This window comes from Mirounga leonina, unplaced genomic scaffold (assembly GCF_011800145.1).
Source record: "Mirounga leonina isolate KUSES-001 unplaced genomic scaffold, KU_Mleo_1.0 Mir_129, whole genome shotgun sequence".
NCBI lineage: Eukaryota > Metazoa > Chordata > Mammalia > Carnivora > Phocidae > Mirounga > Mirounga leonina.
In genome coordinates, this window is record NW_023270323.1 from 21263275 (window position 1) to 21289911 (window position 26637).

The following is a 26637-nucleotide window of genomic DNA, read 5'->3' on the forward strand; positions in this document are numbered from 1 at the left end:
CTTCCTTCCTTCCTTCCTTCCTTCCTTCCTTCCTTCCTTCCTTCCTTCCTTCCTTCCTTTCTTTCTGATTTTATTTTTTTTTTAAATAATCTCTACACCCAGTGTGTGGGCTTGAATTTAATAACCCTGAGATCAAGAGTCCCATGCTCCACCGAGTGAGCCAGCCAGGTGCCCCACTACCTGGAACAGTTTTATAGCCTGGTTGCTAAAAGAGACTTGGTGAAAATAAATTTGCTTTTAAAGGTACTGTATGCTTTTCCTGCTCCTGAATTTGACTGTCTTTTTAAGACAAAGACTCATGGAATGGTCTCTCTGTACTACCAAATCACATATTTGACCCAAGAGGAGAATGGAGAGTGGAGGGATAGAGGGTAGACCTAGGCTAATGTCTGTTTATGATTTTATGACCCTGCCGTGCTGAGGTCCCCCAATATTGAAGGTCTGCCTCAGTTTTATAATAGGAATCAGACCTATATACCATCTATGGTAGAAACTGTGCTAAACACTATGATTAATCCTGCCAACAAACCTAACGCTGGCTGTTTATCCCTGAAGAAACTAAAGGTCGAAAAAGTGAACTAACCTGACCAGTATCAAAACACCGATTAGTGAAGGGGTGCTTCTGTGGCTTGATCGAAGAGCATGTAACTCTTGATCTCCAGGTGGTGAGTTCGAGCCCCACATTGGATGGAGAGATTACTTAAACAAACAAACAAACAACAAAAACTAGTTAGTGAAGAAAATGGGATTTCATCCCTTTTTTCCCCCACTCCTATATTTAAGTGGAGGATTGCCCCTCAGCTTCCCTCCTCTCCCACAACAAGGAAATCTGGCTCAGGTACACTGGTTGACAGAGTTAATCCATTAGAGACTGATTAATAACCCACCAGAATACTATTTCACAAAGGGGGATATGCCTTTTCAATGAATAGATTATCTGCTGAGCAGGGCCCCTCCTCTGGGTCAGAGTGCTTGGTGAGCATTAAGAGGGGAGAACTGGATGACCTCAAGGCATCTCATATCCAGACTATAAGGCTTGAAAAAGTAAACACACCGTGTAACCCAGTAATGACTAGAATATTCGTGTCTGCCAAATATAATCTACCCTGGACAGTGCAAGATAAATACTGGTGAAATTTTGCCTCCTTCCAAAGTCATCACTTTTTGGACTTCAGGCAACTCAGGGCAGATGACTCTTCCTTTATTTACATTATGTTTAGTTGTACTTCCCAGGATTACTGTATCTTTTAGATCACTCAGCCCGAGGTGATTTTAGCTGTCATCATAACTTCATGAGCATTGGATAGAATCTGTTAGAATTTACAAACCATTAATCAGATGGGTTACTTTTGTAATCCTGTAACCTAATTCTTTGGGTTGATTTTTTTTTTTTAAGTTTATTTATTTATTTATTTTGGAATCTCTACACCCAACGTGAGGCTCGAACTCACCACCTAGAGATCAACAGTCACACGCTCTTCCGACTGAAATCAACTTTGGGGTGATTTTTGATGAGATTCTCATCTCTAAATTCTGACGAAGTGACCTCCTTCAAGTCTGCAGCCTTTTTTCTCCCAAGCTGGTAGCATTTAGAATCTTCCCTGCTTGGGCGCCTGGGTGGCTCAGTTGGTTAAGCGACTGCCTTCGGCTCAGGTCATGATCCTGGAGTCCCGCATCGGGCTCCCTGCTCGGCAGGGAGTCTGCTTCTCCCTCTGACCCTCCTCCCTCTCATGCTCTCTGTCTCTCATTCTCTCTGTCTCAAATAAATAAATAAAATCTTAAAAAAAAAAAAAAAAGAATCTCCTCTGCTTGAAGACTTTAATAGTATGATCAAAACCAGTTAGGTAGCTAACACCTACCACCTACTGCAGGCAGTCATATTGTTACATTTTATACTTAGCAAATGGGTAGGTCACTCAAATGTTTTACGCACCTTTCTGGATGGGTGACGTATTTTGACACAATGATCAAATGGAGAAGAACATTTCTTTAGACCCTAACCTGTCCCAGGCTTACAAGGATAATGGATGGAAAGATTTCAGGGAAAATTAACATTTGATTCTTTCTTCAGGCTATAATAGCCTTTCTTCTATTCTGTTCTAAAAGGAATGGATTCATCCTACTCCTGGGAGCGGGTTTCTCTTTGCATCAGAAAGCTTTGCAAAGGAGCCAGCTGCACCAAGAGAGCCCTGAAATTCCCAAGTAACTTGTTTTCCATCAGGAAGCCTTGCTCCAAGGCTGCGGAGGTTCATCATTTAAGAGTGGAATGTGGTATAGTGGCAGGAACCCCGGGAGATTCTGGGGTCTCTTTCTAAATTGGCCACTTTTAGCCTTGCGCAGCTTGCCTACTTGGTGAATTGCTTGTAAAACTGAAATGAATTGTGTTTGAAAGTGTTTTGAAAACTGTGAAATGCTATACAAATGTAAGTTTTACTTCCAAGCAAATCAATGAGCATTCATGGAAGAAGGAATCAGTTGAAAGCAATTGGTGCCTATGCTTTTTATTTTTTATTTATTTTATTTTTTATTTTTTAAAGATTTTATTTATTTATTTGAGAGAGGGAGAGAATGAGAGACAGAGAGCAGGAGAGGGAGGAGGGTCAGAGGGAGAAGCAGACTCCCCGCTGAGCAGGGAGCCTGATGCGAGACTCGATCCCGGGACTCCAGGATCATGACCTGAGCCGAAGGCAGTCGCTTAACCAACTGAGCCACCCAGGCGCCCCGGTGCCTATGCTTTTTAAAGCACCAAACATTCAGTGCTTATGTTTATTGAGCATTTACCCATGGGCCAGACATGGTTGTAGATGTTTTACATCTAATCTTCACAGTACTCTAATAAGATAAATATTATTGTTCCCATTTTACAGATGAGAAACTCTGAAGCACAGAAAAGTTAAGCATCCTACCTGAAGTAAAATACCTAGGTAATATACCTAACAAGTGTTGAAGTGAAGCTAGGATGGAAATCCAGGCAGCCTGGCCCCAAAGCCCAGACTATGCTGCTGGCATCCTAATCCTTACTAACTGAATTGGTTGCTAGCCCAAGACATTTGTTATGCCTGTCTCAAAAGGTTAAATGTCATGTAAGTGTTGGAATGCTAAAATTGTGATGAGTAAAGATACTTTGCAAGAAAAACAAGTATCCTTTCAGGATTTGGATTTGACCCCCAGTGCCTAGTCTTCATATTTTGGAGTCCTACGGGCGCCTTGAAACATGCATGAAAAGTCATCTCTTACATACCTACTTCCTCAGCAAAATGGTGATAATGCGTTTTAAGATCCGGTTAGGTTGGGGTGCCTGGGTGGCTCAGTCGGTTAAGAACCTGCTTTCAGCTCAGGTCATGATCTCTGGGTCCTGGGATCCAGTCCCACGTTGGGTTCCCTGCTCAGCAGGGAATCTGCTTCTCCCTCTCTCTCTCTGCCTGCTGCAGCCCCTGCTTGTTCTCTATCCCTCTCTCTGACAAAAAAATAAATAAAATCTTTAATATAAAGATATAAAAAATAAAACATTTAGAGTAGTTTACTCTTGCCAGACATGTTAAACTGTGATAGAGACTGGAAATTTCTACTCATTAGTCACTTCCATTCTTGTTTTCTAGACTACAGACTATGATTTTTGGATATTTAAGATGCCTCCAGTTTTAATTTTTTTAATTTATTTTTTTATTTTTAAGATGCCTCCAGTTTTGTTTTTTTTGTTTTTTAATTTTTTAAAAATATTTTATTTATTTGACAGAGAGAGACAGCGAGAGCAGGAACACAAGCAGGAGGAGTGGGAGAGGGAGAAACAGGCTTCCCGGCTGAGCAGGGAGCCCGATGTGGGGCTCGATCCCAGGACCCTGGGATCATGACCTGAGCCGAAGGCAGACACTTAACGACTGAGCCACCCAGGCACCCCTGCCTCCAGTTTTTAAATGGTGATAAATAAATAACATCACAATGAACTTATTTTTTTTTTTAAGATTTTATTTTTAACTAATCTCTATATCCAATGTGGGGCTTGAACTCACAACCCTGAGATGAAGAGTCACATGCTCCACCAACTGAGCCAGCCAGGCATCCCCATAGCAAACTTATTGGTGCATATCCTAAGAGGGCTATATACCTAGAAGTGGAGTTATTGGCTTAAAAAGTGCAAACATTTCAAAGTTTTTGATATATCTTGCCAAATTACTTTTTTTAAAGGATTAATTAACATTTACTTCCAACAGAAATGTACAAAGGGGCTTGGTTTTGAATATTGGATGTTTTCATTTACAAATATTTACATTTATTTATGGTTTGCCCTTGTTTCATTTTGACAGCTCTTCATATGTGTTTAATGCTATGCACTTTTTTCTATGAATTGGACTTCCTTTGCATGTTTTCTGATTAGGTTTTTTTTTTTTTTAATGTATTTGAGAGAGAGAGAATGAGAGAGAGCGAGCACATGAGAGGGGGGAGGGTCAGAGGGAGAAGCAGGTTCCCCGCCAAGCAGGGAGCCCGATGCAGGACTCCATCCCGGAACTCCAGGATCATGACCTGAGCCGAAGGCAGTCGCTCAACCAACTGAGCCACCCAGGCACCCCAAGGTTGTTTTTTTTTTTAAGATTTTATTTATTTATTTGAGAGAGGGAGCAAGTGAGAGAGCACGAGCTGGGGAGGAGCAGAGGGAGAGGGAGAAGCAGATGCCTTGCTGAGCAAGGAGCCTGATGCAGGGCTCAATCCACGGACTCCCGGATCATGACTTGAGCCAAAGGCAGATGTTTAACCAACTGAGCTACCCAGGTGCCCCTTGATTAGGTTTTCATATTGATTTCTTATCAAATTTTATTAGTCCTTTGACTCAAATTTATGACAGCAGTGTACAAGTACATAGCTTATATTTATTTTGGTTATATCCTTATAATTTTCTTTATAATTGATTCTCCTGCCTCTAAGCTTAAAAAGTTATTCCTCATCTATGTAACCATTGGGAAAAAAAACATTAAGCAGACCTATGTACTAACATAAAAGGATGCCCAAATTATATTGTTAAGAAAAAAGTAGGGGCGCCTGGGTGGCTCAGTCATTAAGCGTCTGCCTTTGGCTCAGGTCATGGTCCCAGGGTCCTGGGATCGAGCCCCACATCGGCCTCCCTGCTCCGCGGGGCGCCTGTTTCTCCCTCTCCCTCTCCCCCTGCTTGTGATTCTGCCCTCACTGTGTCTCTCTCTGTCAAATAAATAAATAAAATCTTAAAAAAAAAAAAAAGAAAAAGAAAAAAGTAGTATCCTGCAAAACACTGTTTAATTATGACCCCATTTCTCTCCATCTATCTTTATATATATATATATATCTCACACATACACACACGTTTATTCATTAATTATTTTTGAATGTCTCCTTTGTGGCAGAGATACATCTATGAACAAAACAGACTAAATTTGAACCCTTATGAAACTAGAGTTTATTGGGGAGGCCAACAATTTTTAAAAACCCACCAAATGATACATGTCAGGCAGTGAGAAGTGCTAGGAACAGAAATAGAACAGGGTGAGAGGTGGAGAGTGAAGGGTTTCCTCTTGATTCAGTGCTCAGAGAAGACCTATGGTGGCATTCAGTTCAGTTGGAAAGTATTGAATGAAGTAACTAGTATATTATTTTATATAAGAGTATGGATAGAGCTACCTGGTTGGCTCAGTTGGTTAAGTGTCCGACTCTTTTTTTTTTTTAAAGATTTTATTTATTTGACAGAGAGAAAGACAGCCAGAGAGGGGACACAAGCAGGGGCAGTGGGAGAGGGAGAAGCAGGCTTCCCGCGGAGCAGGGAGCCTGATGGGGGCTCGATCCCAGGACCCTGGGACCATGACCTGAGCCGAAAGCAGCCGCTTAACGACTGAGCCACCCAGGTGCCCGTTTTTTTTTTTTTTTTTAAGATTTTTAAGTAATCTCTACACCCAACGTGGGGCTTGAACTGACAACCCCGACATCAAGAGTTGTATGCTTCACTGACTGAGCCAGCCAGGCGCCCCAGTCAGTGGTTTTTAAAGTGTGGTTAGGAGAGGAGCGATAGATTCATCACCTGGGAACTTGTTAGAAACGTAAATTCTCAGGCCTCAACCCAGACTTGATGAATCAGAAACCCTGGGAGTGGGGCTTGGCAATCTGTGTTTTAACAAGCACTCCAGGTGATTCTGATGTACGTTAAGATCTGAGAACCATTGCTCTAGAGAAACTTTTGTATCTATGCACTAGGATCCATTTCGGGAAGAATAACAGTGGTTGTGAATAAGAACCCCAAACTGGAAATAATCAAAATGTCAATCAGTAGTAGAGGAGGTAAATCCTGACAATTAATACAGTGAGAGTATTCTACAACTTGTGGTTCTAAGGGCATGGAGTGTGATCGCAGACTGCTAGTGTTTAATTCCTAGCTTCACCCAACAGTAGCTGTCTGAGCTTGGCAAGTTATTTGATCTCTCTAAACTTCAGCTTCCTCATTTGTAAAATGGGCATAAAATAGTAACAACTCTATAGGGTTATTGTTATGCTTAAACAATTACATAAAGTAATTTGAAGAGTTAGATTTAAAGGGCAATCTTCATGTAATATGTTATGCTTCAAAGGAAAAAAAACGTCAAAGTTCATTTCATAAAAGTTATGGTCTTCTCAAATATTTTTCATGTAACAAAATGATTAAGCAAACTAAGGTAAAAACAGTGTAGTTTTTGAAGGTTCAGATGTTGCCAGTGCCTCTGTAAACCTCGGGTTTCACATGTGGAAAATACCTTAAAATTTCTCTTAAAACTGATGAAATGTCTATTCCCACATTATGTTTGGTACATGGGCATATAATAAATATGTTCTTTCCTTTTCTAATTGCCCTTTCATTTCTTTCATCATCTTCTCAGCCCTTCCTTCCAAAAATGCCTCTGCTGTCTTGATATCCTTTTGAGAGACATTGCCAGAACTAAGGTGCAAAGTGGCTTCCTTGACTGTTAAGATTTGGCTTTTTCCATGAATCAAGGTCACGAGAGTCAGTGTCTAGTGTTTTCCCAGCTATGCCCTGGGGCCAAGTCTGGGCCTAGATCTAGGACAGGGCTGTAATCCTGATATCTCCTGGGATTTCAGCCTTTTAGCGGCCTTAGTATGTAAAACGCTTAGTGTGTATTTAGCAACACCTAAATACACAACAGGCACACAAAGAGATTCTTTCCCTCTCTTTGCAGGCCACATCATATTTTTCTACATCCCAGGGCCTAGCACCTAGTAGATTCCGTAACATATATTGCTTTTAACGGTTAGGGTGAATTTGACCTTCTCGGTGGAGTTTAATACCTCCGTTTCCTAGGATGGGTTAATAAACAATATAGGTTGAGTTTGGGGTGCAAACAGCTGAAACCACCGGCTGCATTTTATGGTCTAGAGCAGCAACCTGCAGACACCTAGTTCAAAGAGAAAATTCCTTCCCTTTCAACATTAATAATCAAAAGGGACCAGAAATATCGCTCTCCAAAAGACGCCGCAAAAGACAGCGCTGCGGCCAACCGGTTCCTGTTCGGGCGCAATCTCGAAGGGCGGCGAGGCCAGAGCCGTAGAGCAGTAAAAAAAGCAGCCTCCTTGTGACGTCAAATCAGCGGACTCTCGCCGCGGCTTGAGGCCGGTTCCGGTTCCCCGGCTTTCTGGGCGCGGGAGTACGTGAGCGCGGCGGCGTTCTGCGCGTGCTCCGCAGAGAAACGAGAAGGTTGGGTCCAGCTCGCGAAGGAGATGCGTGATTGGCTGAAGCCGTGCTGGGGGGTTCCCCAGCCCTTTCGGCAGGGGTAAAACAATAAGAGGGGGCGGTGGCAAAGGGGGCGGGACGTCCGTGTTCCTTGTCGCTCGCCGCAGCGCCTGGCGCCCGGGAAGAGGTGGTTGTAAGGAAACGAGCTCGCGGCTCTCCGGCTTCCGAGGCTTGAGGTTTGTCGGAGGGAGGGGGCGGCGAGCGAGAAGAATCCGCTGCAGCCGGTCCTCGGCGACTCTCCTGTTGACCTCCGCGCGACGTACCCGCCGCCGCTGTTGGTTGGAGGTGTGTACGGGGGCCGAGAAGGGAGGTCGGTGTGGTGGTCGGAAGGGGACATTCCCTTCGCGCGCCGCGGCTCGAGGCAACCGTCCTGTGCGTGAGCCGTAGTGTCGGAGGTGTCGCGGTAGAGAGAGACATTGTTCTTGCCGGCTGCCTGCGCTGCCGTGTGTGCGTGAAAGAAGCCAAACCTTTCTTCTCAGGTGAGGGGTGGGAGACCGCGTGGGAAGGGAGGTGACCGGCGCGCGTCGTGCGGATGGAGGGCCCGGAGGGCACAGGTGGGGCCCGGATTTGTTGGAGGTGGGGTGGCGAGCTGGGAACAGGGACGCAGCAGCTCCCAGAGGCGCGCTGGTGGAGGCCAATACGAGACGTGGAGGAGTAGGCTTTCTGGAGAGGATGTTTTAGGGTGGGGAGCCCACCAGCCTTGTCTCCGAGGGGTTTGCGTCTCTTATTCCCCGGTTCTAAGGGAGCCGGGAGGCCGTCGCCGCCCCGCCCGTGGGGGAGGGGAAAAGAGGCTGTGTCGGCGGAGGCAGAAGCGACGCAGATGCGAAAGTAGCGGCCTCCGGGCACCATTTCTGTGCATCGAAACAGAATCCGGGTTTGAAGGCAGCCGCCGCTTTGCTTACCCAGCACCTAGTGTTCCTCGGTCTTTGACCCCCCTTCGGGTTTATCCCTAACGTGTTCAGAAACCCGGGCTGTATATAACGTACACCTTTTCTTGCTCTTTTTACGCAGACAATCCTATATTGACCCAGGAATAGAAAAGATGTTTCAGTGCTTTGGGAAATGGGTTTCTTCCTATTCCCCCACTTTTGGGGGGGGGGGGTGCGGGAAGAATAGTCAACGGGAAGAATATAAGCTTCCCTAGATTGTGTTGATTTTTGTTAGCCGAATCTGATCGAATTTTATCTGCGTCTTTAAAAGCAGATTTCTTAAGATGGCTCTGTGCCGATTTGGAGTGAATATAGATTTGCATTTACAGTTTTCCGCATAGATGAATTTTTCCCCCCAAGGCACACCTAATTTCTTAACAGATTTTTTTTTTGAGGGTAGGTGCCTTTGCTTTAAAAAACAACAAAACTCGTGCACCAAACCTGCAATGATAGCAAAGTTGACCCCGCTCCCCCTAAGTTAAGATTTCAACTTGGGTTAAAATACGGTTTTTAGGTTCAAGGCTCCACACACTGTGCTAGTCCTCTAAATGTTAGGATTGCCGGTACCTGGATCCGTGAACCCTCAACTGCAGTTAGGCAGCCCTGTATGTTAGAGGGAAAGAAGATGGGAATTCCTTGTCTAGCTCCATATTTGGCAGTTAATATAGCCTTAGGCATGTGAACAAAGTTTCTGAGTAAACACTTGGCCCTGTTAGTATCCAGTGGTCCTTTTGATGTCCAAAATTCCTGGTTTTAAAAGATACACGGTATGATTAGTTTGAACTTCTTAGAACTGGATTATGTGTAGTTTCTTGGTGATACTACCTTCCTGTTTTCTTAAATTTGGGGAATTAGTCCTGTGTATTCCTGTGTTATGATTTAGTCTCTAGAGGCTGTTTAATTCTGAAAGGCTATCAAGGAATTGGGAGGATAAGGACCTCCAATGGATTGCTTATTAAGAGTTATGGTTCAGGTTTTTTAAATATTTGGGGTTGAAATATTAGTGGTGAACAAGTCTGAGTAGAGAACCAAAATATTTGTGGGGATCAGAAGTAAAAGAAAGGAGAAGGAAAAAAGTCTCCCCCCCCCCACTGGAAAAAAGTCTTTAAATAATTTGATATTCTAATTTAGTGTTTATTAGTAGTTTCTTTTTAGTTCTTTTTTTTATGTTATGTTAATCACCATACATTAATTACATCATTAGTTTTTGATGCAGTGCTCCTAGTAGTTTGATTCTTGAGTTTCAGTAATATTGGTACTGTTGGTAGCAGGAAATACTCTATCCATATTTTACTTATGAGAGATCAAAAATAAAAAATTCTATATCAGTTGCTGAAAATCTGTAAATACTAATGGTGTGTTTAGATTCTTACCAGCTTTCATATCCTGCAAAATTACTGCTATTGATTACCCATTATCAGGATTGAACATTAATTCTTAGGTTACTTTAAGACTTCCACATTTTACGCTGAATTGATACAGAAGTGGAGAATGACCCCTTTTCAAGGCTGGGTTTGATAGGTACAAACTTAAGGGTTGCTTCTGAATTTAATTTCAGTAGAATTTGACAAACATGACTTAGTTACTCTACATTGATAGGTGCTTGTTTAAGAGCTGCTAGGACAAATTGGTTCTTAACCCAGAACTCTGGACTGGCTTCAGAAGCAATAGAATCAGTTTCTTGACGGCTATTCATATCCTGTTTATTCATATCTTTTAAATTCTAGATAGTTTACCTTATTTTGGTACATCATTGTAGATATTTTGGGATGACTCTTGGATTTTTTTTTTTGTATTATGTTACTGCCATCTCTTTTTTCGCTCCTCCCAACAGTATCAAATAAGCTAGCAGTTGGACTTCAAAAGATTTTTATGTTCTTGTGTCTATACCTGTTCTTCTAAAGTAGTTGTTCTTAACCAGGTGTAATGAAAATATCACTAGAGACAGGAGACCTGATTTCAAATCCTCTCTCCTAACTATAACTGAGGGACCTTGTAAACTGCTTTCCTTAGGCTCTCTAACCATCAGTTTCCTTTTCTCTAAATGAAGTTAAATATCCTGTCTATTTCAAGGAGATAAAGGAACCTGTAGGTTACTTGTTAAACTTTAAAGGTTAACATAAATATATACTTTTATTTTCATGACACAGCTGTCCTTTTCCTAATGCTTGGTCAATTTTAAGAGTTTCTGAACTTCAAAATTTGCCTCCTTCACTTTGGGGTCTGAGAAAAGAAAAGGCTTTTATTTATTTCTACCACTGGTACTTAAATGAGCTATTCATTGTTGGGGGCGACTGGCTGCCTCAGTCGGTAGAACATGGTACTCCTGATCTCACAGTTGTGAATTCCAGTCCCATGTTGGGTGTAGGGATTACTTAAAAATAAAAAGATCTTAAAAAGATTCTTTGCTGTTTGGATTGGTAAAGACGTCTGGAGTTTCAGAAAGTCCAGTTTTAATATGTGGTTAGGTGTTGAGATTGGGAATAGTCCATGGCTCAGTGAGAAAGGGCCTGGGCCTGACTGGTGTGACCCCAGCTCTGAGTAAGGGGCTCTAGAGGGGAAAAGGAGTTAAGTATACAATGCGAGAGATAAGCTGTGTCCTAGCATAGACATAGCCTTTGGTAACATGGTTTCTTTCTTGTAAAGAACTGCATCCTGTTACTAGAGATCTTACTCTTTTTATAGAAATCAAGATACAGTACATGTAACTTTACAGTGCTGAAACAATATTTTTGTAGATTGAAAAAATTTTGTAATTTTCTTTTGGTTTCCTGATTTTTTTTTTTTTTTAATAAGATGACATAGTGTCTAAGCTTCTTAGCAATTTTCATTTTGGCTGTTTTTTCCAAGCATTGAAATGGCCATCCAAATGTGACATGAAATTTCATGTCAGTAGTTTGCAGTGATTAGAAGTCTAGTCCCGTTTCCTGCGTGCGCCCCCCCCCCCCCCCCCATACTTGACCAAAGATGCTGCAGTTATCCCTCTTTATAAATGGTGGTCAGGACACTCCAGGCTCCTCAGAGTGAATTTTTGACTGTGCATTTCGAGGCTTATATATTGTGGTTGCAGCCAGGTGTTTGAAGTTAACAGTAATAGATTTTATGATTTATGTAGATCTAGCCATTTTATCACTGTATGGAGAAGTTCCTTTAATGAGAATGGAGATGCCATTTCAGAGATCCCTGAGATTAAAGAGAACTGATGGAATACATTTTTTTGCTTGTATTACCATGTCTTTTCTATTGTAATCTGCTCTGAAAACTATTTTGCTAGAGTAGATCTAAAAAATTAATTACATTTTCTTGCCCAAGTGCATGCATAGCCTTTACATTATTGAAATCATACTTTATTTGTAAATTTTATACAGTGTGCAGTATTTTCTTCGATGGTTTTACTGTCTTTGACAGTATTTTAATGATTATATGAATTGGTGCTTTATATTATAGTCAGCGTTCGATTTATTATATTTTTGTTTCTAAGACCGTTAATATCAGGTTACCAAAAAGTAGTATTATATCAAGTGAGCGTATCAAATGTTTTTTAAATCAGCTTTTGGAAGCCTTGGAGAGTGCACCTTAGGATCCTAGGCAGTAAGGTTTTTTTTCTTTTTTTTTTCCAGTAAGTTTTTCTTTATTACTCATTCTGTATGTAACTGCTCAATTTTAATTCCAGCATGGTATTAGTCTGTTTTCCCCATCTCAGCCTCCTCAATCCTATCTTCAATTAGTTGGTAATATTTAAGCACACTTAAACTTTAACCATGAATTGTCATTAATATAGGCATAATGTCAGGGATTGCTTGTTTTAGTAGTAGTGGTGAATGAATTCTCACTCTTGGCCTTTATTCTAGAGACATGTTTTCTTTTCTTTTTTAAGTTTAATTTCTTTTAGTAATCTCTACACCTGTGTGGGCTCACACTCACAACTCCCAGATTAAGAGTTGCTTGCTCTACCGACTGAGCCAGCCAGATACCCCTAGAGCTATGTTTTCTAACCAGTAACATGTATCTGTTAGGTTATCAGAAATTAAATGAAAATTTTAAAATAGGATTTAATGTCTTACCGGTGGTGTTAAGAATTGGTATATAGCTTGTATCCCCCCCCGCACCCCCCACCCATAAGTGTGTGTGTATGTTTTTTAATCATGCTTTTTTCCAAAGATGGGCTTTGTAAATTATTTTACAATTTGATTATTACTTTTGTGGACAGCAGTTCTTGTCCACATTTATAACTTTAATCTTATTTCTCCCTATTTTAAATGCGTGAATAATTTGGTATTTTATAGCTTTCCATTTTCCTGTTGATGGACATTTAGACTGCTTGATTTTCTTTTGTAGCAATGAACAACTTTGAATATTCATCTCTGTGCAGTTGTATGTGTATTTCTTTGTAATGTGTCTTAGAAGTGGAATTACTGGTTATATGCATTCAATTTTAATTAATTTTATTAAAACTGCCAAACTACATCTTCAGAAGGTTGTAACAGTTTATATTTTCACCATCACTGTGGAAGAGCCCATTTCCCCACATTCAGCAGTACTGGATATTACCAATAATTTTCATTTTTGTTAATTTTATAGGTGAAAGGTGTCGACATTGAATAAATTGCCCTTTTTTGAACTGGATATTCTCAATTTCAGGGTACCATGGTTACCCTTACGTTGCGTTAAGGGATTCTCCATAAATGTTCATGAAATGATTGACATAATGAAGCATAATTGTATTGCTAAATTTAAAATTTGAGGAATAATTTACCAACAGTAGAGCCCACTCTTTATGCGCAGTTTAATGACTTTAGACAGACATACAGTCATGAAACCACCACCACGATCAAGTTCTCTCCTATTCCTTTATATTCATTTCTGCCTCCAGCCTCTGATCTGTTTTAACCCTATAGTTTTGCATTTTACAGAATGCCCTATCAGTAGAATCATGTAATACCAACTTCTTTAGCTTTCAGTAATGCTTTTTTTTTTTTAACTTATTAGAGTTTTTTTTTTTTTTCCCCCTGAATACAAGTCCTTTATCATATATTATTCTACAGATCCTTTTTTCAGACTGTGGCTTGTCTTCATTTTCTAAATGGTGACTTTAAGTGAAGGGTTTTACATTTTGATGGAGGTCCAATTTGTAGGGTTTTTTTAAAAATTTTTTTGTGTCTTATTAAAATCTTAACATAAGTTTACGAAAGTTTTCTTCTAGAAGCCTAGAATTTTAGGTTTTACATTTATGTCTGTGGTCCATTTCAACGTAATTTTTGTACATGGGTCCCAAGTATGAGTCAGACTTCCTTTTGTTTTTAATGTGTGGATGTCAGGTTGTCCCCAAATCATTTTGTTGGAAAGATAAAATTACCTTGGTACCTTTGAAAAGAAATTGACTATATTGTGTGGGTCTGTTGTAATGCTAATTTGGGGGGTGGAATTTCTAAAATTTCCTAAAGTTCTAAAATTAGAGCTTTAAGTTCTGATTTTAAAGTTCTAAAAGTTCTGGGGCGCCTGGGTGGCTCAGTTGGTTAAGCGACTGCCTTCGGCTCAGGTCATGATCCTGGAGTCCCGGGATCGAGTCCCGCATCGGGCTCCCTGCTCAGCGGGAAGCCTGCTTCTCCCTCTGACCCTCCTCCCTCTCATGCTCTCTGTATCTCATTCTCTCCCTCTCAAATAAATAAATAAAATCTTTAAAAAAAAAAAAAAAAAAGGTTCTAAAAGTTCTTAAAATTATTTGTGCCAAAACTGCTATATTTGATTTGTTTGGGCCTTTAACCTCAAAACTCTCTAACTTCATATTACAGGAGTAGTACGTATTCTTGTAGATGACTGTGTACGAATATACATTTACATATAAATAAGCACAGGAGTGTAGATGATTGACTTTTTAAGATTTTATTTATTCATTTGAGAGAGTGAGAGCACAAGCAGGGGAGAGGGAGAAGCAGACTCCCAGCTGAGCTGGGAGCCCAATGTGGGGCTTGATCCCAGGACCCGGAGATCATGACCTGAGCCGAAGGCAGACGTGTAACTATCCGAGCCACCCAGGCGCGCCAGTGATTGACTTTAAAGATATCTTGAAATTGTGTGCTTAATGTGTTTAAGCTATTCATTAACATTCTTCCATAGTTTTATTTATTAACTGTTGAAATATCTTTGTATTTTAGTTGTTGCTTCTCTTAGGGTTTTAGTATCAGAATCATTCAACAGATTTTTTAATCCTGTTATATGCACAGCAGTGGTGGATGCTGCAAAGATTATGTCTCTTGAGCACCTTGCAGGAAGCATAACGCTGCCAGGCTTATGCTTAGCATTAGCGTAGAGGTCTTCCCAATAGGAGAGGGATGTGCCTGTGCTCATGTACATGTATTATTAGGATTAAGTACACTAATAAAGAGATCTATGATACTAAGAGGAAGAAATGGTTAATCCTGCCTGATGGACCCTAGATAGGAAAGCCAGAGGTAGAATTGGAATGAGATCTTTTTTTTTTTTTAAGATTTTATTTATTTGACAGAGAGACAGAGAGGGAACACAAGCAGGGAGAGTGGGAGAGGGAGAAGCAGGCCTCCTGCCAAGCAGGGAGCCTGATGCGGGGCTGGATCCCAGGACCCTGGAATCATGACCTGAGCTGAAGGCAGACGCTTAACGACTGAGCCACCCAGGTGCCCCTGGAATGAGATCTTGAGCAGGTTTTTGAAGAGTGAATAGGGGAAGAATTTGGTGGCATGAGGTTTTGAGGAGATGGACATCCCCTAAAATTTTCTCTTTTAGCTTTAGCTTGAGATACTAACTTCTCATTTTCTGCATGTCTAATTTCTATGCCTGTTCCAGTTTTCAAATGGTATATTCTTTGTGATAGGGCTGTAGGATTTCTAACATAATTGTGTTTAGGAATTTTGTTTCCCACTGGACTTTAGTCAGTGGAGCAGCAGATCAAGTCCTTCATGTTCACCATTGTTTTTCCTTGCATAGTTTTTGATACATATATAGTAGACATTCATTAAGTGTTGGAAGAATTTGTGTTTTCCCACTTATTCACCCATCTTAGGTTGAATGAAATAAGACAGTCACCTAAAGAATGAAAATTGCAGGTTCAGAGAATGATGGTGAGTGGCATAGTGTTCTTCGAACACAGAATTTGTTACAGAGGTGAAAAGTATAATGGGAGATAAATTTGCAAAGTTTGTCAGGACCATGAATGTCAGACTGGATTTCTATGGAGTGCCTTATACTTCAAATTAAATTCAGGTGTTTGGATTTTACTGTATTTAATGTATGCTGCACATGATAAAGAAGCTTGGAAGATTTGAGGAAGATGTAGAGTGTAAATTCAGTGGGAGTGGAAAGAATGGGACAAATTCCGAGAGACTTTTGAGTCGGCAGGATTTCAGTTTGAAGCTTAAAGAAGGAAAGTCACTTAGGACTGAGCATTCTAGCCAGGAGGATGGTGGCATCATTAACAGAAATAAGGAAAACATTTTGAGGGATGCATATATTGGTAACCTATGAGGGCATGTGTGGTTATTCAGCATGGGGTTAAAATGTAAAAATTGAGTTCATGGTAGAGACTAGATTTACATTTAGGTAGATATGAGAGCTAAAGCCATTAGACTCTGAAATTGCCAGGTTAGAAGACAGAACTTTGAGAACTTCTGCATTTTGATGAGAAGGGAAGTTGCCTTATCCGTAGAAACCTAGAAGCATTAGGAGGAGGTTATCAACAATGCTAGTGCAGACAAGTGGAAGACTGAGCAGAGGTCATTGGATTTTTAAGAATTGTGACTCTGCAACTTTCTGTGCTGATAGTGCTCTGACAAACGTGAACGTTCCTAAAACCCGCCGGACTTTCTGCAAGACGTGTGGCAAGCACCAACTCCACAAAGTTACACAGTACAAGAAAGGCAAAGATTCTCTTTATGCCCAGGGAAAGCAGCATTATGACAGGAAGCAGCGTGGCTGTGGTGGGCAGACTAAGATTTTCTGTAAAAAGGCTAAAACTACAAAGAAGAGTGTGCTGAGGGCTTGAATGTGTTGAGCCCGATTGCAGATATAAGAGAATGATGGCTATTAAGAGATGCAAGCATTTTGAACGGGGAGGAGATAAGAGAAAGGGCCAAGTGATCCAGTTCTAAGCTTCATACTTTGTTATATTAGGAAGACAATAAAATCTAGAGGTTATGTTCACTTCATTTGGTTGCAGTTGGCCTTTTTTTTTTTTTTTAAGAATTTTATTTTTTTATTTATTTGACAGAGAGCACAAGCAGGCAGAGAAGCAGGCTCCCTGCTGAGCAAGGAGCCAGATGGTGGGGCTCGATCCCAGGGCCCAGGACCCTGGGAACATGACCTGAGCCAAGGCAGTTGCTTAACCAGCTGAGCCACCCAGGCGCCCTGCAGTTGGTCTTTTAAGATGGAAATAAAGTAGTGCCATCAATTAAAAAAAACATTGTGACTTTCCAGAGAATTATATTTAAGGGAGAGCTCAGATGATATTTGAGAGGAGAGTTGAGGAAGACTAATGCAGTTAGTAATTTAGGGAACAATATGATTAATAAAGTTCCATGATAAAAACTCAAAGTACTTCGAGAATTCAGAGGAAAGATAATAGTTTATAGAAGAATCAGGAAAGATTTTCAGGGGTACAATATCTGTTCCCAAAAAAAGCATAGGATTTCAGTCATTAGGGATAGGAAGGTATGGAATGAGTATTGGAGTAGGAATCAAAGGTCTTAGTTCTTGTTTAATAGACTTTTAGAATCCTAATGTTGGGACAACCTAATCTAATGTTGTTAGACATAGATTATTTTACTATATTCCTGCTAAATTGTTGTCAGTCTCTGAAATAAATACAGTGACTGGCTATTTATGAAATAGCTCTATTCTGGTTAATCTTGTATTATGTTGAACCTAAATCTACCTTCCTGTAATTTCCATTTACTGTTCAATCAGTATTTAACTTTTACAGAGTAGAATTGTCAGCTCATTTTAGACATTACATTTATGTTGTAGCCTGAGATTGTATGCTTTGTGGGCAGCTCCATTGTACTAGTTAGTGATTCACCAAACTTACTTTTAACCAGAAAGTAAGCAAAAAACCTAAGTACTTAACTAAAACCTGAAGTTTTATTCAAGGAAGGAACCAAAAATTCCTTTGGTTGATAACTTTTTTTTTTTTTTAAGTATTTTGAAATTGAAGAAATCGAAGTATATTGTAGGATGAAGCCCAGTGTGACTTTCTTTTCTTTCTTGTGTATATGTGTTACTTTCCTTTTTCTCCTCCACTTCCCTCTCAATGATATTAAGGAATTCAGAAAAGATAGTGGCAATTGATAGCAATATCCCATGAGAGCTGGAGTAGCTATATTTCAGGAATTAGTCTAGGCAAATGGAGAGGAATCATTTTAAGAAACAAGAATGAATAAAAGGATATTTATTGATGAAGATATACAATATGTGGGGATTTTAAGTGGGATAAGATTTCTGAAGTAGTTGAGGCTCTCAATAGTGAGGGAAACTAGATATAATCATGTTGGTATCTGGATGAATTAAAAGGACCAATTGTTTTTAATTAATAAGGAAAATAAATTTTACAGTATGCATCCCAGTGTGACAGAAATCTCCACATTTTCAAGTGTTCATGGGAAAAGTGGGGTTTAATACATGTAATTTTACCTTAATTAAGAAAACGTTAGATGATTGTTCATATCTTTTTTTTTTTTAATTTATTTATTTGAGACAGAGAATGAGAGAGACAGAGAGCACATGAGAGGGGGGAGGGTCAGAGGGAGGAGCAGACTCCCTGCAGAGCAGGGAGCCCGATGCGGGACTCCAGGATCATGACCTGAGCCGAAGGCAGTCGCTTAACCAACTGAGCCACCCAGGCACCCCGATTGTTCATATCTTTGAAGGTGCTAGAGCTAACAACCAACTGAAGATTCTTTTTGTACATAAGTATCCTTTAATCTTGGCTTTGTTGAATCTATAGTCTTGTAGGTTTGACCAGAGATCACATCTCAATTTGTAAATTAGAAAATTAAGATCCAAAAAGGTCATAACTTTTTCATGGTCTTAGTTAAAATCTTTGTCCCATGTTCTGTGTGGTTTTTTAAAATAATTTTTGAAAAAGAAATGGGGGGGCACCTGGGTGACTCAGTCGGTTATGCGTCTGCCCTCAGCTCAGGTCATGATCCCAGAATCCTGGGATCGAGCCCCACATCGGGCTTTGGACTCCTTGCTCAGCTGGGAGCCTGCGTCTCCCTCTGCCCCCCCCCCCCCTTGTGCTCTCTCTCACTCTCTCAAAAAAAAAAAAATTTTTTTTAGGGGTGCCTGGGTGGCTCAGTTAGGCGTCTGCCTTTCTGCTCAGGTCGTGATCCCAGAGTCCTGGGATTGGAGTCCCAGGAATGGAGCCGGTGTCTGGCTCCCTGCTGAGCAGGGAGCCTGCTTTTCCCTCTGCCTCTCCCTCCTCTCGTGTTCTCTCTCTCAAATAAATAAAATCTTAAAAAAAGAAAAAAAGGAATTAAAAAAAGAAATGGAAGGATCCAAATCCCAGAAATTGCTTACCTAAGAGTTGGGTACTTCGCTGTGAATAATAAAAACAGCATAATTGTTCTTGTAATCACATTTATTCTGAAGGTGTAATTTGTCTCTTTTGTTTTTCCTCTTGACCAGATTTTTGTATACATTGGTTGTGTGTGAATTATAAATGCAAACTGTGTATTACTCAATTTTCCAAGTCTTAACTTCCTACAGCTACCCAAACTACCTGTTGGTGGTTCATTTATAATTAAATTCTAATGCTTCTTTGATGCATTCCTTGTGTATTGCACTGTTAATTTTCCTGCTGTAGGGGAGAAAATGGGAAGATGGGCAAGATGTCAGTTGTTTGTGTAGAACAAATAAATTAGTGTGTCATTAAAAAATAGGTAAGTCAGTGAGGTTACTTTTTTCCCTTTTGTCCCTAATATCTTTATCTTCTGGTTGATATGGTTAATTTCCACCAATTATATTTTAGCCCACTAAATTCTTTTTTTTTAAAGATTTTTTTAATTTATTCATTTGAGACAGGCAGAGAGAACATGAGCAGAGGGTGGGGCAAAGGGAGGGGAGAAGCAGATTACCCACTAAGACAGGACCAACTCTGGGGGCTCAATCCCAGGACACAGATCATGACCTGAGCCCAAGCAGATGCTTAACTATCTGCGCACCCAGGTGCCCCTAGCCCACTAAATTCTGACTCACTTTAAATCAGAGTTAATAGTGAAGAAGTAACTGCTTTGTAAGTTATATTTAAGTATAAATTGTAGCACCATTCTATAGGTAACTTCTTTTTGTTTTATCATTCCCTGTGGAGGGAAGCCTCCCTACAGCTAAAGATGGACTCTGCCTAGCCTCTGTATAGCTCTTTGTTTAGGCTTTTAACAGATTAGCATTGCCTTACCTCATCCACCATTTGAGGTTCACTTTTCAAGTTACCTCCCCTGAATAATTCAATTTATTGAATAATAATCTCTTGAAAGTTGCCTTCACTGTGTGTTTACCTTGCCTGTCTATCTGATCTGTATTGATGATGTGACCACCATACTTTCGTGATTGTATATATAGATGGCGGGCATTTGAAAGCCTCTCAAACTTTGTTACAATAACTCTTTAGTATATTTTGACCTTTCTTTGATATTGATATATGTATTCAGTACTTTTTTTTAACTTTACTGTTATATGTATGTGACAAAAATGGTAGGTAAATATATCCTTTATAAATGTGATGAAAGATTTGGGATAAATGACAAGAGTGTCATTGTAGGAAATATGGAAGAGAAAGAAGAAAAACATGGGAATCTCCAAATCCATAAACAGTCCCAAATAGTATTTCTATTATTCATCATTTGAACAAAACTATTTTGTACATAGCTATTTTATTTAGAGGATAAGTGAGCATCTTCCCACATCTTAGTATTATTTTAGCATCAGTTACAGTATTTAAGTATGTATTAATTTTCACATTTTAGTTATTTTATAAAATTTTATTAGATAAGTCTACTGTTCTTCACACTTCCCCATCATTCAAAATAAAAATACTATGTTGCTTAGCTTTGTTACTTTATTTTATTTATTTACTTATTTTTTTAAAGATTTTATTTATTTGACAGAGAGAGACACAAGCAGGGGGAGGGGAGAGGGAGAAGCAGGCTTCCCGTGGAGCAGGGAGCCCGATGTAGGGCTTGATCCCAGGACCCTGAGATCATGACCCGAGCCAAAGGCAGATGCCCAACGACTGAGCCACCCAGGCGCCCGCTTTGTTACTTTAAATGTAGCAAATGGGGGGCACCTGGGTGGCTCAGTCGTTAAGCGTCTGCCTTCGACTCAGGTCATGATCCCGGGGTCCTGGGATCGCATCGCGTTGGGCTCCCTGCTCAGTGGTAAGCCTGCTTCTCCCTTTCTCAGTCTTGTGTTCCCTCTCTCACTGTCTCTCTCTGTCAAATAAATAAGTAAAATCTTTAAAAAATAAAAAATAAATAGCAAATGAGAATTCATTTATGCATTAGGATTTGTTAGTCCTTATTGGAAGTTTTTAAGTTTGGGGGGAAACTAATGACACCTGAAATGACACTATCTGACTCTACTTTGTGAATTAAATTTTTCTTTCTTTTTTTTTTTTTTTTTTTTTTAAAGAGTTGGTATAATTGTAGGTGGTATTGAATTCAAGGTAGAACAAAGACTGAAGAGCAGACTGGCAGGATTCTAGTCTGGGTTTACTCTGACCTTACAGTTAAGGCAGCAATGGCTGAGTAAGAGGGAGTAAAGAGAAGATGAGTCCCACTGTTTGGGGTTTTTTTTCTTTTTTTTTTTCTTTCCCGAAGTTTATTCTTGAATGTACAACAGGCTCCTAGACACACTCATTCTAGCTATAGGTAGCAGCAGATGTTAATGGCAGAGAATCCAGGTGTTTTAAACAGCAGTGTAAGTAAGGGTTACCATCTCCTAATGGAGACACAAGTAACTGCTTACTTTTTGCCAGATTTCTCAATTCTACCTGTGGCCCGGGGACCCTTCCCTATAACCTTCACTTTAGCTCCTCCAGCTTCTTGTCTTTTTGTTTCTGTTGGAAAACTTTATCTTCCTCTTCCATCTCCTTGAACTGCTTCAAAGGCTTCTTTCCACTGCCTCATCCCCAGACCCTGCCACTGGAAGTAGTGAATTAACCATTTTTGAAAGCAGGTGAGGCGTTATTGAAAATTTTAAACAGATTTGTGGGTTTTGTATACTGTTTCAGGACAGTTGTAAAAGGAGAGAAAACCTAATAGAGCCTTATGTAAAAGTTGAATTGGGAGTCACTCGGGTTGTATAGAGCTAGTCTTGACTGTAGGCTCTGCCATGGTTTATTTATTTAAAAAGATTTTATTTATTTATATGAGAGAGAGAGAGAGCACGAGTGGGGGTGGGGGCAGAGGGAGAGGGACAAGCGGACTCCCCGCTGAGTGTGGAGCCCCACTCGATTCCGGGACCCTGAGATCATAACCTCAGCTGAAGTCAGACGATCAGCTGAGCCACCCAGGTGCCCCTCCTGATTTTTATTTAAAAATACTGTCATAATTGTAATGATTATGGCAGGTTATCTTTCGCTATAAATTTTTTTTTTTTTAAGATTTTATTTATTTATTTGAGAGAGAATGAGAGAGAGAAAGCACATGGGGGGGGGGAGGGTCAGAGGGAGAAGCAGACTCCCTGGTGAGCAGGGAGCCCGATGCGGGACTTGATCCTGGGACTCCAGGATCATGACCTGAGCCGAAGGCAGTCACTTAACCAACTGAGCCACCCAGGCGCCCTAAAGTTTTTTGTTTAAAGGAAACCTAGGGGCACCTGGGTGACTCAGTCGGTTAAGTGTGACTCTAGGTTTTGGCCCAGGTTATGATCTCAGAGTTGTGAGATTGAGCCCTTTGTCCTCTGCACTGGGCGTGGAGCCTGTTTAGGATTCTCTCTCTTCTCCCCCCTGCCATTCCCCCCCCCCACCAAAAAAGAAAGAAACCTACATTGAGATTCATTTGTTAAGCAGGAATTTAAACTGTATCTCCGTTTGCCCAATAAATACAGATGCTGTGGGGTTTTTTTTTTTTTTAGTACTTTATTTATTTAAAAGATTTTATTTATTTGACAGAGACACAGTGAGAGAGGGAACACAAGCAGGGGGAGTGGGAGAGGGAGAAACAGGCTTCCCGCCGAGCAGGGAGCCCGATGTGGGGCTGGATCCCAGGACCCTGGGATCATGACCTGAGCCGAAGGCAGATGCTTAATGACTGAGCCACCCAGGTGCCCTTTTTTCAGTACTTTAAAGTGTAATAGGAAAGGGCATTTGATTATAAATATATATTTAAACAATTAATATTTAACTTCCTCTTTTTTTTCTCCCTGTTCTCCAATTCCTAATGTTATAATTTTGACTGATGGGGGCTATAACCATATATAAGTCATTTACTTTAAATGATTGTGTTTCTATTTGTATTTTGTATTTATTTTTCTCATTTTTAATCCCCCTCCCTGTCAGCATAGACCCCTCCCCCTGCCCTGTGTATTTGTTTTTCTTGATTTATCTTTGAGATTTCAGCTTAGCAGTACTTTATTATAGTGCCTAACCCCTTCTGTTTCCTATGTGCTTGTTTATAATCCATGACAGATTATAAACTTTTAAGTTTTTATTTTAATTCCAGTTGAATATATTTAAATAGTAATTGGAATTAAAATATACAGTATTATATTAGTTTCAGGTGTACAGCATACTGATTCAGCACTTCCATACATCATATTGATCACCTATTTAAGTCACCCCCCCACCTACCTCCCCCCTGGTAACGATCAGTTTGTTCTCTGGAGTTAAGGGTCTGTTTCTTGATTTGTCTCTTATTTTTTTTTCCTTTTGCTTGTTTGTTTTGTTTCTTAAATTCCACCAGATTATAAGCTTCTTGAGGGTAAAGTCTTAATCTTGTTCACCCACTGGGCTGTCCCCTTTATTAAAGAGCACCTAGCAATGTAGTTAGATGCTTATTACTTAATTAATGGAAAGAATTTTTTTACATATACCAAATGTAAAAAAATACTATTCTCTGAGTACTCAGGTTATTGCCGGTTTTTAATGGTAATTATCATTTTGAAGCAGTGAAATAATTCTAAGGAGAGCGAATACAAAGAAGATACTAGTCAGTACTTTCCCATAATAAGTCTAATCTTCTGGTCCTGACTTGTGCTTTCTGCCTAGTTTTCAAAAAATCAACCATTGGAATCCACGGACCTAGATTATAGTCCCCAGAGGAAAGAGGTACTGTGAATGGAAAAGACTTGGTTATGGTGTTCATACTGTGAGGCAGCACGCTACTTTCTGGGGAATAAGAAGAAGAACTGTGTGGGGGAGGGTGGGGAGGCAACGAGGAACAGAGACGACGAGGAACTGCAGGTGTTGGAAGTTACCAGTAGTTGAGAATTTATTATTTTGTTGTTGTTAATTGGTTTTCAATAAATGTATTAATTTTCTTTATTCCTTTTTGTATGGCTAAGAAAATTTACTTCCTGGAAGTTTACAAAGATGACTTTTTAATAGTTAATTGTTCTTGTGTTTGCTCCCTTAGCATTTGACATTGTGCAGCAAAGAAATGGTTATGGAGAAGCCCAGTCCGCTGCTTGTAGGGCGGGAGTTTGTGAGGCAATATTATACTTTGCTGAATAAAGCTCCAGAATATTTACACAGGTAAATTCTAAATGGATTATTTAGTCTTTTTATTTAGTTTTGTTTTCTTGAATAGGACTACATAGTATTTTGTCTTTCTTCGTGTTCTGGTTGTTTCTTTGCAAACCATAACCAATATTTTAATTGTCTAATGGCTAAAATCATTTTTTCAAGTTTTTAAAAAAATGAGATCCACAGGGGTGCCTGGGTGGCTCAGTCAGTTAAGTGTCTGGCTCTTGATCTCAGCTCAGGCCTTGATCACAGGGCTGTGAGTTCAAGTCCTGTTTTACTTTAAAAAAAAGAAAGAAAGAAAGAAAGAAATCCACAGTAAAAAAAAAAAGTCTTCACATTATATCCCATTATATAACACATTCATATCTGTGTACACAATTATATCCTTCAGTATTTTGTATTTCATTTAAATAAAGCTTGGGCTTGACCAACTAATGGGTTCTAGTCTGCACTTTGAAATCATAGTCATTAGTTGACTTTTTTTTAAGTTCCTTATAGCAGTGTTAGAAAATGAATCATTTAAGTGATTATACTTGTGAAAATTTCTTCTGATTGATCTGCAAAATAGTATTTCTTGGTAAAACAGCAGTAGTAGCCTTGTTTACTATTTTGGCAGGAGTTGGACATCTGTTAGCTTATTTTTTCCAGAGGTTGAAATGAAATTGATTTGTATTGTGAGTGGTATTTATAATTTTTGTTCTTCCTGTGTATTTTAGCAGGTGAAAGATAAATGATCCTTTTATAAGGATTAGGTTTTGCAAGTTTTTGTTGTAGAACACACCAGCCACGTGAGTTAAGGGATAAATCATTGCCACTTCATATGGGAAAAGCTGTTAAAAGGACTTATTTTCTTTTAGCTAGGTCCTCTTTATAAGTATGCGGGGCATTCTAAAGTTAGATTTTGCAATATGTCTTGTATTATTCCATAAGACATTTTTCTATAACAAATACCCCTCCTCAAAAAAAAAAAGTGAATACCTGTACATTTTTCTAATTAGAGAAATAAAAGATATTCTTGCTGACAGTGTATGTAAAGGAGTTTGGGGTGGGGAGGGGAGAATGGAATTAATAGGGCCTTTCCTTGTCTGAAATTTAGTCTTTTTTAATGTAGGTATTAGCATGTTTTTGTGGGTTGTTTTTTTTTTTTATAGTGACAATAAGGCTATCCACCATCATTTCCAGAAAAACCCCCATAAACTTCTGTTTTATACTTAGCTAATATAACCAATTTACCTATTAATGAAAATCAGTTTGTAATTTTTCACTTGTTAACAAACTGTGATCAGTATCCTTATACGTGCATCTTTGTGCACTTTTCTAGTTATTTTCTTAAGTTCCTAGAAGCAGAATTGTTAAAGTTGTAATTTTTTCTAAGGCTTTTCCTACACTTAACAGCCAGGTTGTCCTCCAGAAAAATGGTAGAAGTTTACATGTTTGCCAGTGGTACATGCGAGAAAATAGTGTAAACTTAACAATACAGGTAGTAGTTAAAAACATGGACTATGGAACTAGACTGTCTGGGTTTATGTCTTAGCTACCCCACTTGATTAGTGTGTGGCCTTAGGAGAGTTAATTTCTTCTGAACCTCAGTTTGCTCATTTATATAATAGTGCTTATTTCATGGGGTTGTTAGAGGAGGGGTAAATAAATTAATATATGTAATGCACTGAGAGACATTGCTTGGCATAGATGAAGTCTTAAATGTTTCATTAACAATAGGAGCTGAGTTCTGTTTATGAAAATATTAATTTTGCATGTTTGATAACCTTAATTTAGAAAGATATTAATTCTAATTGCTTTAGGTAATGCCAGAGAAATACTAATTAATCATGTACTTAAGAGCAGTATAAAATATTAAGGAGATATCAGATACTGAAGTAATGTAGATTTTCTTATTTGGTCTCTGAATTATTTCAATGATTGTAAATCTAACTAAACTGCTTTAATCTAAGCTTTTGGAATTAGTAATCATTTGGAACTTTGAGTAGAATGTTAAACAGCAACTGATTCCCAAACAAATCTAGATAACTGAGTTTTGTATCTAAAGGGAAAAACTGGGTCAGTTACCCCAGCATCAGTATTTAGAATGTATTTTGAATATCTCATTCTTCCACTTCAAAAAATAGATATGATAGGAATTAGATGAGAATTGCAAGTAAATTGAGTGTATTTTTAGTGTGCCAGGCCTGAATCCTGTCGTTACTCATTTAATCCTTACAACAGCCCTGTGGAGTAGTTACTGTTAATTGTGTTTGATA

General features: G+C 39.5%; 1 protein-coding gene and 1 pseudogene across 6 annotated transcripts in view; both read left to right on the forward strand.

The window, feature by feature from the left end:
- G3BP2 (G3BP stress granule assembly factor 2) overlaps positions 1-26637 on the forward strand; it is a 76852-nt gene that overhangs the window by 34300 nt on the left and 15915 nt on the right. For 2 of the 6 annotated variants that reach the window (XM_035004791.1, XM_035004787.1), the window contains exon 2: positions 24270-24388. In XM_035004791.1, coding sequence (XP_034860682.1) covers positions 24294-24388 — 95 coding nt within the window. In that variant the 5' untranslated portion in view covers positions 24270-24293. Of the gene's footprint in view, positions 1-7819; positions 8024-8108; positions 8218-24269; positions 24389-26637 lie in introns of those variants that run through there. The other 4 variants (XM_035004790.1, XM_035004786.1, XM_035004788.1 and 1 more) reach the window with 4 other exon arrangements.
- LOC118010443 lies at positions 15260-16912 on the forward strand (annotated as a pseudogene).